We start from the raw sequence: 13,556 nt of genomic DNA, 5'->3' as shown, positions 1-13,556 counted from the left end.
TAAATGTTTACTGGGTACATGAATGTGTGGTGTGTATACAGCAGGTATTTGATAAATGTTTGTTAGACAGATGGCAGTGAACAGAGATGAGTTTCTGGGAATGGTTCAAGCACCAGAAGAAGCTGAGCACCCTGAGACACTTATAAAATGGAGACAGAAGTGACATTTTTGAGGGAGAATGTTGGGCTTGAGGTTGCCCAGGCTGAACCCTCACCAAGTAATGCTAGTGTGAACAGGGCACCATTTTGACAAGACACACGCACTGAGGATTTGAGCCAGGCACTTATGGAGGACTGGGCTAGATTAAATGAAATAATATAGTTAAGAATTGTACTGAAATGTTCTTAGGAAATGTTAGAAGTGACACAGTTGATCGGTTTCCATTGCTGGGAAAGTAGAACTAGGCCAAGAAGAGGCAACATGATGGAATAGTGCAAACAGTACTGGTTAGCTTTGTGACCTTGTATAACCTCTGGCTGTCAGTTTCCTTGTCTGTAAGGCTAAGAGAATTTGCATTAGATTGTAAGTATCTAAATTCCTTTATTTCTAGAACATTCTTCAACTCTGTTTTGTCCAAAAGAATTTGATTCTGGCTAGTCTTCAGGAAATTAGGGCATTAGAATTTTAATATAATCATCCTGCCTCTGGCTCCATCATCATTATCGTCATCAGCTCTCTGTACTTCCCCTTTCTTTATCCGTGCACACTTAGTAGCTAAATCTCTTCTTTAAATATTGTGAAGAAAAAGGAAAAATGGAGGGGGTCCTGTACTAAGTTTAACCATTTAACAGATTATTACAGTGATTAAATTCTGGATCCTCAACAAACATTTCCTGAGGGGCTTTGGAGGGAAGTGGAATGCAGTGTATGGAAAGGGCTTCATTGTGCTTGAACTATATCTGTGTGTGCATATTCAGTCCGCACATACAATATGTTTTATTGATTTGAGACAGAAAGAGAGAGACAGACAGACAGACAGACACAAGCAGACAGACAGACATCAGTGGGAGAGAGACATTGATCTGTTGCCTCCCATATGCACCCTGACTGGGAACTGAACCCTAAACCTTTTGGTGCATGGGACGATCCTACAAACACCTGAGCCAGATGGCCAGGGCTAATATTCCTTTTTTTTTAATTTATTTTATTGATTGTGCTGTTACAGTGGTCCCATTTTTTCCTCCCCTTTATTCCCCTCCACCCAGCAACCCCCACCAACATCCTCTGCCTCCTTAGTTCATGTCCATGGGTCATGGGTAAGTTCTTTTGCTTCTTCATTTTCTATATTATTCTTAACTTCCCACTATCTATTTTGTATCTACCATTTATGATTCTATTTTATAAAGATTTATTTATTTATTTATTTATTTTTAGAGAAAGGAGAAGGGAAGGAGAAACAGAGGGAGAGGCCTGCAACCCAGGCATGTGCCCTGAATGGAAATAGAACTGGCAACCCTTTGTTGTGCAGACCTGTGCTCAATTCACTGAGCTACACCAGCCAGGGCACATTTATGATTCTTATTCCCTGTACCTTTTCCCCATTATCGCCCAGCGCCCTCCCCACTGAAAACTCTCCATGTGTCTCCATTTCTGTGAGTCTATTCCTGTTCTAGTTGTTTGCTTAGTTTGTTTTTGTCTTTGCTTTTTTCTTTTTAGGTTCAGTTGTTGATAGTTGTGAGTTTGTTGTCATTTTACTCTTCATAGTTTCGATCTTCTTTGTCTTAAGTAAGTCCCTTTAATATTTCATATACTAAGGACTGGTTGATGATGAACTCCTTTAATTTGACCTTATCTGGGAAGCACTTTATCTGCCCTTCTTTCTAAATGATAGCTTTGCTGGATAGAGTCATCTTGGATGTAAGTCCTTGCCTTTCAGGCCTTCAAATACTTCTTTCCAGCCCCTTCTAGCATGTAAAGTTTCTTTTGAGAAATCACCTGATAGTCTTATGGGCACTCCTTTGTAGGAAACTCCTTTTCTCTTGTTGCTTTTAAGATTCTCTATCTTTAATCTTGGGTAACTTGATGATGTGCCCTGGTGTGTTCCTCTTTGGACCCAACTTCTTTGGGACTCTCTGAACTTCCTGGACTTCCTGGAAGTTTATTTCCTTCACCAGATTGGGGAAGTTTCCCTTCATTATTTGTTCAAGTAAGTTTTCGATTTCTTGCTCTTGTTCTTTTTCTGGCACCCCTATAATTCAGATGTTGCAACATTTAAAGTTGTCCCAGAGGTTCCTAAGACTCTCTTCATTTTTTTGAATTCTTGTTGCTTCATTTTGTTCTGGTTGGATGTTTATTTTTTCCTTTTGTTCCAAATCATTGATTTCAGTCCTGGTTTCCTTCCTGTCACTGTTGGTTCCCTGAATATTTTGCTTTTTTTTTCACTTTGGGTATTTTTCATTTGTTCTTTCATTTTGTAACGAAGCTCAATCAGCCAGGGTTTTGAACTCCTCATCAGATAGGTTGGCTCTCTCCTCATCACCTAGCTCTTTCTGGAGTTTTTCTCTGTTCTTTCATTTGGGCCCTATTTCTTTGTCTTGGCACACATGATAAGTTGTAAGGGGGAGGGACCTTCGGTATTCACCAGGGCAGGAGAACCCTCCTTAATGAGCTGTGGCACTGCCTTTGGGGGAGGGGCCAGAGAGGGAACAATGCAGCTTGCCTGCTTGGCTCCAGCCCCACTTTCCAATGAACCCTCATGTGATACTGGGAGTTTCTCCCACTGTGGCAACCCCCGCCATAGTCCACAGTGAGCTCGGCATCTCAGTTTCCTATTCAGTCAGCCCTTCCCACATGGTCTGCTGCCTTGCTGGGGGTTCTTTCCGTCGGCCCATCTTACTGGTCTGGTTGGTCTGGTTGATCTGGTTGATTTCAATTCCTTGGTTGTCGGAGTTCCATACAGTTTGATTTTCTGGCACTTCTGGTTGTTTATCGATTTTAGATTGGTTGTTATCCTCCTTTTGGTTGTGCAGGGAAGCAAAGGATTTCTACCTATGCCTCCATCTTGGCCAAAACTCAGTGAAAACCATTTAGAGGTAGGTAAATTTTTAGTTAACTTTCAGGTGGTCTTCTTGCTTTGTTACATAGAGTAAGATCATTATTAACTTTTTTGTACCTTCTTGTAGGTTCTTGGCATGTATAGGAGTTGAGAGAGGTGATATGAGTCAGGTCAAGACAGTTGTGGTGCATGTTGGATAGGCTGAGACCCATCAACTTCAAAAGGTTACCTAAATAGTACTGATGCTAACAACTGTTTCATGAGTACTTATCCACTCAGGTACAGTTGTATTATCCAATTTAACCCTCCCAACACTCTGCAGGAGAGTGGTGTCCAGCATCACTGATTTAGAGAAGAGGAGACTAATAATCCAAGGGCTTGTGTGGCTTGTCAGGGGTCTGGTGGGCAGTAAAGCAGAATTTGACACCAGAACTCATTCCTATAACCACTATGCCAATTTGCCTACAGAAGCTTTGGTTGGGAAGGCGTTTTTGTGATGTCTTTCCATGAGGCTTAGATAAATAACTGCTATGGTCTTAGAGCTGGTCAGGACCTTGCAGCCATTTTGGAAACTCCTCCCCTTTTGTATGTGTAGAGACTGAGACCAAGTGCAGACAGTAGGAGGCCCTGGATAGGTCAAGGAGAGCTGGTCCCAGGCCTCCTAACTTAAAACCACTGCTTTCTTCTGCAGCTTTAATCAGCATTTGAATCAAGAAAAGAAAGAAAGAAAGAAAGAAAGAAAGAAAGAAAGAAAGAAAGAAAGAAAGAAAGAAAGAAAGAAAGAGAAAAGAATCTCTTTGTGTACCTGAAGTGGCTTATTTCAGAAGAGATGTAAACTAAACCAGAGAAATACACTTGGGTATCAACTTAGAGACTTTCAGGAGAGCCTCCATTGACCTTCTTGGTCTCATACCAAGAATACCAAGGATTTCATTACAGTAGGTAAAGAATTATGTGAATGTAAAAGCACATATCATCCTACCCATTTTCAGGCTTTTGAATTAGTTTATCCTTCTAATAAGAAAGGCCTGTTGACAATGATATATGTCCTACATGTAAAGAAGATCCATTTAAACTACTTGTGAATCCTGCTTTGTTGTTTCAATTGTTAGTATCCCTTTATAGAGAAAGTGTCAAAAATAATTATAGTTACAGAACAAATATGAAAATAATGGCCTGCTAGAGCAGAGGTTTGGAGGTAAAGAAGGGAAACAAGGGAAAGGGTAGTGGTAGTATATTCTTCATCAACCCTCCAAGAGAGATTGTAAGCTCAAAGACTCCAGTTTAAATGTGTTAATTGTAGTGGCACCATGCTGAGGTAGTGTAGCAGACCAAGAGGGTTTAAATACTTGCTCTGCTATCTTGAACTTGTCCAGATTATTTAACTGTACCTTGATTTTCTCAACCCTAGAGCCAATAATAGTTTTTATCTCACAAGGTTGTTCTGAAAATAAAATGAGTTAATACATACAAAGTGCTTGGAAGAGTGTCTGGCACCTAAAAATCATGCCATGAATATTTAAAAATTTTTATTGAATTTATTAGGGTGACATTGGTTAATAAAACTTTATAGGTTTAAAATGTACAATTATATAATATATAATCTGTATTGTGTTTTCACTACCCAAAGTCAAGTCTCCTTCTGTCACCATTTATCCCCCCATTACCTTCATCTAATTATCCCCACTCCCATGAGTATTTTTTATGATGCACATGCTGCTTAAGGAAGACAGTAAAAGACATAAAAATCAAAATTTCAATCATCAGATAGTAGGAAGAGGGAGTTTGATAAAGCTTATTTTCTCATCTTTTAAAATGGGAAGTAACTAGCTACTGTAAAATGGAGTTAACTAGCTACAGGGGAGTCCCCATTAGACTGTCAGCTGATTTCTTAAAAGAAACTTTGCAGGCTAGAAGGGATTGGCAAGACATATTCAAAGTCATGAAAATCAGGGACCTACAGCCAAGATTGCTCTACCCAGCAAAGATATTTAGAACTGAAAGGCAGATAAAGAGCTTGCCTGACAAGAAAAAACTAAAGGAGTTCATAATTACCAAAATATTGTTATATGAAATGTTAAAGGGACTTATTTAAGAAAAGAAGATCAAAACTATGAACAATAAAATGGCAATACATGCATACCTGTCAATAATTGAATCTAAAAAACAGACTAAGCAAACAAGAACAGAGACAAAATTATGGATGCAGAGAGTGATTTGATGGTTGCCAGATGGGAGGGGGCTGTGGAGGAATGGGTGAAGAGGTGAGCAGATTAAGAAGTACAAATAGGTACTTACAGAATAGTCATGGGGATGTAAAGGATAGTATAGGACATGGGGTAGCCAAAGAATTATATGCATGAACCATGGAAATGAAAATGGGTAGGGGGTGCTGGGTGGAGGGGCAGAAGGGTGAAAAATTGGGACAACTGTAATAGCATAATCAATACAATTAAAAAAATAAAGTTGACAAATCAAGAAGTCAAGGTGTAACCATATTTATGGTTATGGAGGCAATCCTCAGAATTGAAAATAGGTACAGTTAAGTATGGTTATCACTGAGGAATGAAGCTCAGGGAGTGGAGAGTTTTGGGTTTTTTTTAAAGATCTGATTTATGTACTTTTAGAGAAAAGGGAAGGGAAGGAGAAAAGAGGGGAGAGAATCATCAATGTGTGAGAAAAACATCAATAAGTTGCCTCTCACATGCCCTTAACTGGAGATCTGGCTCAAAACCCAGGCATGTGTCCTGACTAGGAATACAACTGGTGACCTTTTTTGGTTTGCACACCACCATCCAACTTACTGAGCCACACGAGTCAAGGTGGGAGTGGAGACTTCCTATTTTGAGTTTTTATTGCCACATATGTCCCATTTTGAGTTTTTATTAACATAAGCATGCAGTTTATATTAACTTTTATTGATGTCATTAACGAATGATAAACCTCACCTATTTAAAGCATATAATTTAAGTTTTGATAGGTGTACACTTGCAAAACTGTTATCACAATTAAGGTGATAAAATATCCATCACCACCACTCTCCAAAAACACCAGGTTTAAGCTTCTTAATCTAAATAGTCTGTGTTTAGGAACTTATGGGCTTAAATTTCTTTGTGCTACAGCATCACATAATTCAGAAAACCTTTTTTTTACTCGGAGTATTTACATTTAATGATGATAGCATGACGAAGTCTTCATGTGTTGTTCTTATCTATACTGAAAAAATCTATACAGCTAATAAGAACCTCTGGTGATTTTTTTTTAATGATCTCTTTTTCATAGAACATCCAGTGGTTAGATGATCAGATTTCAGGCTTTGGAATGGGGAACAGATGATTAAGGTCTTTCTCAAGACCATTACCACTATACACTTTTCAAAAATTCCTTTCATTCTCTGCAATGTTTCTTGTGTCCTGGGCTTCCCCAATGCACATGCTGCATGTTCAAGTAGCATTCATAGGCTACTGGTTCAGGAAGAACTTTGCTGAAATCAGTGTTTGCATTTAAGGAAACTTGTCTTCTCCTTGTGGGACAGCAGCCCAGGCCTCCCCTGCCCTCCTCTGCCCTCTCAGACCAGGTAGCTACCTCTTCCCACTTGGAGCTGCCCCTCCCCAGGCAGCAGGGGCTAAGGGTAGGTAAGACAGCCATCCTTCTCTTGGTGGGGTGGCCATATCTGGGAATCTAATCCTGGAGTCCCCAAGTGCAAATTGGAAATATAATTTCTGCAGAAACCAGGTTATAGTTGTGGTTATCTAGGTTTTGTGGTACTGTTAAAGCTGTAGCTGAGCTATTCTCTGGGTAAAATGTGGGAAGTTTTATAGGTTTTTTGTTTTATTTCTGTGGGATGGTTTGGGAGCAGAACTGCCTTTTTATATCATTGTTTCTCTAGGGAAAATCATTCAGTATTCCAAACAGATACACAAATGAACTTTTCAAACACTGCCTGTTCACAATGACTTGTGATTAGTACTATCGTACTTGACAGAGGTTTTTGTGTTTAAAATAATGTTGTTTGTCTTAGCCTAAGGGCAATTAGTTTCTTCAAACCATAGACTTGCCTAAAAATTATAGGACAAATGTGTTAAGGTTGATTTGATATTGGATGAAACTTAGAGGGCAAATGTGTTAGGATTGATCCTGTTGGTCTTATGTAGAGGAGTATGATGTTTCTTATGGAATGGGCTGGTGAACTTAATGACATTTTGCAAAGGTCAATAGTAACATGTTTGTGATGATGATGTTCTGTATTTTAACTAACAGGTTTTCAGGAGGCCTGATATAAGGGTAAGGATGTTTGGCAGATGGGCCTCCTACTTGTGTGTCTCTGTGCTTTACTGAACATTAAGTCTATTTAGTGTTCTTTACCTTCTCACTGGTTTTTATGAGTCACTCAGAGCAGTTTGCTTTGCTGTATCATAGCTTTTAAGTGTTCACTGGAAGCGCTTTATTTGTTACAATATTTTTATGTACAATAAAAGCCAATGTGTCTGAGGACAGGATGCTAAAATTGTTACCAGTATGTAGTACTGACTTTTGTTGTATTACATGAATTCTGACCAAATAAATCTTTGTGGCAGGGCCTTATAAGGCTAGGCCTATAGAGTCCTCTTTTAACCTTGTTTATTATGTAATTCATACTAAACAATATAGCAATGGCAAAACAAGAAAGTGGTCAGTTGTTGTTTATCCTAAGAATTTGTCACCTTCATGTTTGCATGCTGAATCCAAAAAACAGAAATGCTAATCCTAAAGATAAGTTAGCAAAATCAGTCCCATTTAGTATTTTTTAAAACACAGATGTAACTGTTACATCTAGTGGGTTATTGTTTATATTTCTTCATGATTTTTCCTTCCCTTTATTTCAGAATATTCATAAAGCAAGACAAAGATTGGTAATGTGCATGCATTTAAGCCTGAGTATCAAATGTTGAAAATTAACCTATTCCCATTAAATGAAAACAATGTGGATTATGATAGAATGATTTAGTGACTTCAGTTTTTAATTTTTAACCTTATTGAAGCCAATAAAGTAGTAAAAAAATAAGCAGGTTAAGTCAAATTCTTATGATTTTAATTGGTTTATCTTTGTTTAATCTTGTTTTCACCATGTTTTCTTTCACTCATGAGAATCATTGTGTTTTACTGATTCACATTGTTAAATATTAGTGTTTGGCTTTACACTTGCATGGATTTTGAAATGCTATATGTTTTTGTTGTTGCTTAGTTATTCATTTTTCTGTTTTTTATTTTTTCAAAGAATGATTCTATTTTCTTTGTATTTAAAAATGGAAATTTCTTTTTTTTTAAGATTTTATTTGTTTTTAGAGAGGGAAGTGAGGGAGAAAGAGATAGAGAGAGAAACATCAATGTGTGGTTGCTGGGGGTCATGGCCTGCAACCCAGGAATGTACCCTGACTGGGAATCGAACCGCGATACTTTGGTTCGCAGCCCGAGCTCAATCCACTGAGCTACGCCAGCCAGGGTAAAAAAATGGAAATTTCAAAAAACTGGCTGCATTTAAAAAAATTACCCTTCTTTGAATGGTAGCAGTACCAGTTGTGTAATAAACTCAATCTGATATAAAGCATAAAAAACATATTAAGTAACAATTTCACTTTATTGACAAAAATGAAAGATGGGAAATAGTAAATTCTTTTAAATCTTTGTTTTTTTCACTGATTACCCTTCAAAGAAATAGTCATTGGAACCAAAGTTTCATGAAGGAAAAAATATACATTTATGCTAAATTTTAATATTTTCAGCCTAGAGACTTCATGTAACTTTCAAAAGGGGTTAAAAGTCTTGTCATCTTCAGGATTCATATTCTTTATACCATGTGCTATACTAAATGTCCAATTTTTTAAGTTTTAAAAACTTTTTAAAAGTTTAAATAAAGATGTGTGACCTCTGAGTTGTTTCTTTGAAGCACATTGATGCTGTAATTAGAAATATTTTTAATGTGTTCATTCATAATTCATAATATTTAATTAGCAATAAATACCAAATTATATGTATACTTATATGCATATGTATATCTCCAGCATGTGATATGTGCATGTGCATGTTTGTGGAAATTTTGGTAATACCAGTGGAGTTGATCCCTGGACAATGTAATAATTCTTGACAGTATATGAGTACTGCTTGATTTTGCCCTTTACCTCATTTCTGTGGTGTGCTTTATTTTCTATGAGCATATTGTGTGTCTATTGTTTTGTTCCTTTACTATACACTATACTATGTATTGCTTGATTTTAAAAAGACAGTACATTTTTTGAAATCCATGATACTCGTTTGCTTCTCATTTTTCTACCCCAACACAAATATAGAACAGATACTTGATTTTAGGCTGAGGATGCTATAGATGGCCTACATGTTGTTTCCTTACCTCCAAGGGGTGAAATGTTGTAATTTGCAAAGTCATGATAGGTGTGTTGACTTTTACATGCTTACTGTCTCTTTAAAAAAGAAGTTCTATCCTTTCACCTGTCTGTTTGCACATGTTTCTCTTTCTCCTCTTTGTCTTTTCTTGTCCATGCACCTGATGCTGTGCAGGAGATTCAGGAAGAACACAATGGCTACCCTTCTGAAGCTGAAGCTGATCAGGTGGCAAGTGCTACGTGTTCATCTGTTTGTAGCTACAGATTGTGTATTTAGAAGCCATTTCATACTAGATTTCTAGATGATAAGCAAATGCTTTTACCACTATAGTAGGTCCCTCCTGTCCAAGTTTGATAGATTCCATTATGACATTATTTGCAAGAATTGGTTTATCCAACATTTTGTCAACCAGAAATTTGTTCATTCTGTTTTCTCAGTAATTCTCAGTTTTCCCACATAGGGTTATTGATGAGCTAATGAGCCTCAGCCATGACAGAATTCTGAAATACCTTTATAAAAACTTAAATGGGACAGATGCATATGCTAAGAGTGCTCCTTGAGGGTGTGGACTTGGATTTCTTCAAATGTGTGTGGTCTGTGCCCAACGTGGTAGGTGGTACCTTGTATTTGTGGAATGAGTCCATATAGTTTGTATTTATTAATCAGAAAGAAGTCATTCAAGTATCCTTGAGTGCTTACTCTGCTCAGTACTTCTAGACCTTCTGGAATCTTTTAAAGCAACAGAACTTTACACAAAGTTTATGAAGTAACTTAATATGTGAAAGTGGTAGAAGTACAGCTCCAGCAAAACGTGGTAAGTTCCCATGCTCAGCTGTGCCTTTGCCCAGCCCAACCTCCTTTGGTAACTCTGGAAGCAACTTGAAGAGCCCGAATTGAAAATCACTGCTTTTGGCATGTAGTGGTTATACAAACTACCCACCCAGCAGCTTAGATTCAGATGAGGAGAAAAGTAGTGGAGAAGCCAGGGACATCCCACGGGTTTGAGCCCTTGGGGACAAATTCAGGGAGCTGGCTGGCCTTCAACTGGTCCTACAGGGTCACCAGAACAGGATTTGGATGGGATCATCAGAGGAAATTCCTCAACTGGGCAGCACTTGACTCGAAGGCAACAAGAGGAACGGGTGTGTTCATGAGATCAAATTTCATCACAAGAATCCATTCTTTGATTATGCTGTACATGGGTTGGATAAATCAAGGGTCAAATCATGTCCTGTGCAGCTTGGTAGTTGCAATCAAAGCTTAAGCTAGCACAAGTGTGAATCCATTTCCTAACACCAACTTTATAAAAGGAATCTATTGTATTCACCAGTGAGCCTTTTAAAATTGTTCTCATCTTGAATTCCCTTGCTAAAGCTAAATGTGTTTCCTGTACAAAAGAAACTTTTGTGGGGAAATCTGAAGCAGTGAGCTCATTTATTTATTTGTTTGCTTTCTCATCACTTAAAAATCATGTTCCAGATTTAATTATTAGTCAGAGGTTTGTCTCACTGTCTCACCAACACAGTCATGCTTCATATAAATGCACAGGTATTTCACACCAAATTCAGCATGGCTTTCAGAAGAGAAAAAAAGAAATGTTTGATCTCCAACCTCTATCTTGAGAGCCTTGTACATTCTCAGAATGGTCCCAATCACCACTTTCTGCCATCTGCAACATTTTGATAGCGAGTTGCAGGACTTGACAGGGTTTGATGTGGCTCAATATAAGGCTTAAAGTGAGCCACATTTACCCCCAGCCCTTCCAGATACAGTTGATTAGAACAGATTGCTTTAGTAAATATATTTCAAAATAACTTATCCCCATTTATTTCAAAGTGTGAGTTAAGGAATTTAAGTCTATATAATATAACATTTAGCCATTAAAATAAGCTTTAACAATGTTATATTTGAAGTAATACAAAACTTGGATATTGATTAAAATGGTTTTTTCACATTGTAACTATATTATAAAATTAGTTTCTAGTTCAAGTAATAAATTAAAGAAGGTGACTTTCAAATTAAGGCTTCTATTAAGGATTAATGATTTTTCAGTGTTTCTAAAACTAGACATTTGAAAATATAAATATTGGTTTATACTTCCATGTGTAAAAGATATATTTCCAAATCAGTTGTGAGTATAAAAACCCACAAATGCTTCCCCATGTCCCCTTTAACAGTTCTCTACCTCTGTAAAATTTTTGGCTGAAGAATATCTTAAAAACTAATCTGGACTAAAAATTCAAATGAAATAAAATTGTTTGGAGGCAACCTGTATTATTTTAACCGTGTTCTTGGTAAGGAGGAGGACTGACTGTGCCATTGTATGCCCTCCCCAAAGAACATATCTATCCTGACCAACATTTAGCATTGAATGTGCTCTTTATATTTTTACCTTTTTCCTTTCTTTATTTGAAAACATTTGATGAAACTGCTGTGTATAGTGTTTTCAACTGACTCCCTTTAGTAAATCATACTGGAATATTATTTTGACTATGAAAAAGTTTTATTTTGAATTTTCAATAATTAGAATTAAAAAGTTATTAGGTTTTAATGTTTTGCTTCACAAAATTATGCTGAAAACTTAGTATTGTCCAATCTGTTTTCCTCTGAACACTAGTGACCTGATATATATATATATATATATATATTTTTTTTTTTTTTTTTGAGAAAGCAGCCCCTGATCAAATAGGTATAGGAAATGGAGCATGCATGCTCTAGCACCCTCTGCTGACCTGGCATACATTAACATGCTAAAGACATCTCACTTGAAAAAAAAGTTTGTTTTCTTTAATTCTGCATTTCCCTAACTTTTCACACAAAAAAGACCTATTCACATCTCTTGTGAATTTAATGCTCTATGACACACAGCTGGGGGATTTCTGAGGTTTTTGAACACCTTATTCTTATTCGTGATACATTGTGTCAGAGATGCCAAGGAAAAGTAACTAGTTTCCTTGGCAACATTGCAAGGGATGGTAGTACCTTGGAATAGGCCCTGAGTTCAGACTCTGGTCCATAGCTTTGTAGTTTGAGGCTCCCCTGAGTTCTCTGGCAAGATCCAACCAAACTCATAAGAAACTGGCTACATGGTGCCAATCTGGACATTTAGAATTGTGGGCACGTACCCACATTTATACCCAAGCACGTTATAATAGTCATCCATCCAAGACATCCTTTTCCTAGTATCAGTGTGGGAAACCTAATACCTCATTATCAGTTTGCTTGATAAGTGTGGAATTGACACAAAGTGAACTGGCTTTGGAGAAGCTTGAGGAACACACACTGTTCCAGTGTCTTGATTGAAATACTCGAGTTTTGCCAGGTGAGGGCACACTTTCTCTTGGCATGGATGGGACACACACTGACAAGCTCCAGTGCTTTGTGTACACACACACACACACACACACACACACAGAGTAGCTGGGGTGCAATACAAAAGCCTAGGGTTTTCCTTGGTAATATCACTGCTCTGAGACCTCTCCCTGACTACTTTAATTAGACTTCAGGGTTTCCCATGCTATCTCATAGGCTGGGTCATTTCTATAGCTACTTAAACACCTATATCTAATGTTGATTTTATTTGTATTAGTTTCATTCTCAGAAGGTAACCTTTTTTTTAACTTTATTTCCAAATTCTGGAGGCACCTTATAATAGCTGTCTGTGTAGCGATTGGAGTATGTATCTGTTATGGTCAAGCCATATATGTATTAATGCTTTCTAACTGTGAACTTTAAATATGTGTAATAATTTGCTAGAATATGCAGCATGGTGTCCTGTGATGCTGAGCTTTGAAATTGTCTTGTAAGGGGAGGGGGCATACATTTTGCATGCTTCTGTAGCTTTGTAGTGAGAGCATAGAACAAACACCACAATTATTCCCACACATATAGATGGAAAGTGAGATTTACTCCTGTTTGTTTTATTGCCAGGCTCTAAGGGATGGAAATAAGCTGGTACAGATGGAAGAAGCACCTCTTTTTCCAGGAGAATCAATCAAAGCTATTGGTAAGTTTAATGTGTACACTTTGCTTATACAGATCCATAAAATGATATAGTACTTTCTTTGTGGGTGCAGGTGATGTAAGTACTAAAGATCAGCCAGACCAGTTTCATTAGCGGACAGATGGACTAGGCCTATTCATTCTTATTAATGTCCTTATTGACCTTAAGATATAGAAGACT

At 37.5% G+C, this 13,556-nt stretch overlaps 1 protein-coding gene across 15 annotated transcripts in view; it reads left to right on the top strand.

The window, feature by feature from the left end:
* Positions 1-13,556, top strand: part of MTMR1 (myotubularin related protein 1) — a 93,793-nt gene that overhangs the window by 12,249 nt on the left and 67,988 nt on the right. For 4 of the 15 annotated variants that reach the window (XM_036016275.1, XM_036016274.1, XM_036016273.1 and 1 more), the window contains exons 3-6: positions 7,256-7,279; positions 7,861-7,887; positions 9,548-9,601; positions 13,304-13,379. In XM_036016275.1, the coding sequence (XP_035872168.1) occupies positions 7,256-7,279; positions 7,861-7,887; positions 9,548-9,601; positions 13,304-13,379 (181 nt within the window). The remainder of the gene's footprint in view (positions 1-7,255; positions 7,280-7,860; positions 7,888-9,547; positions 9,602-13,303; positions 13,380-13,556) is intronic. The other 11 variants (XM_036016264.1, XM_036016266.1, XM_036016265.1 and 8 more) reach the window with 11 other exon arrangements.

This window comes from Phyllostomus discolor, chromosome X (genome assembly GCF_004126475.2).
Source record: "Phyllostomus discolor isolate MPI-MPIP mPhyDis1 chromosome X, mPhyDis1.pri.v3, whole genome shotgun sequence".
Classification (NCBI taxonomy): Eukaryota; Metazoa; Chordata; class Mammalia; order Chiroptera; family Phyllostomidae; genus Phyllostomus; species Phyllostomus discolor.
This window is presented reverse-complemented; position numbering and strand designations above follow the sequence as displayed.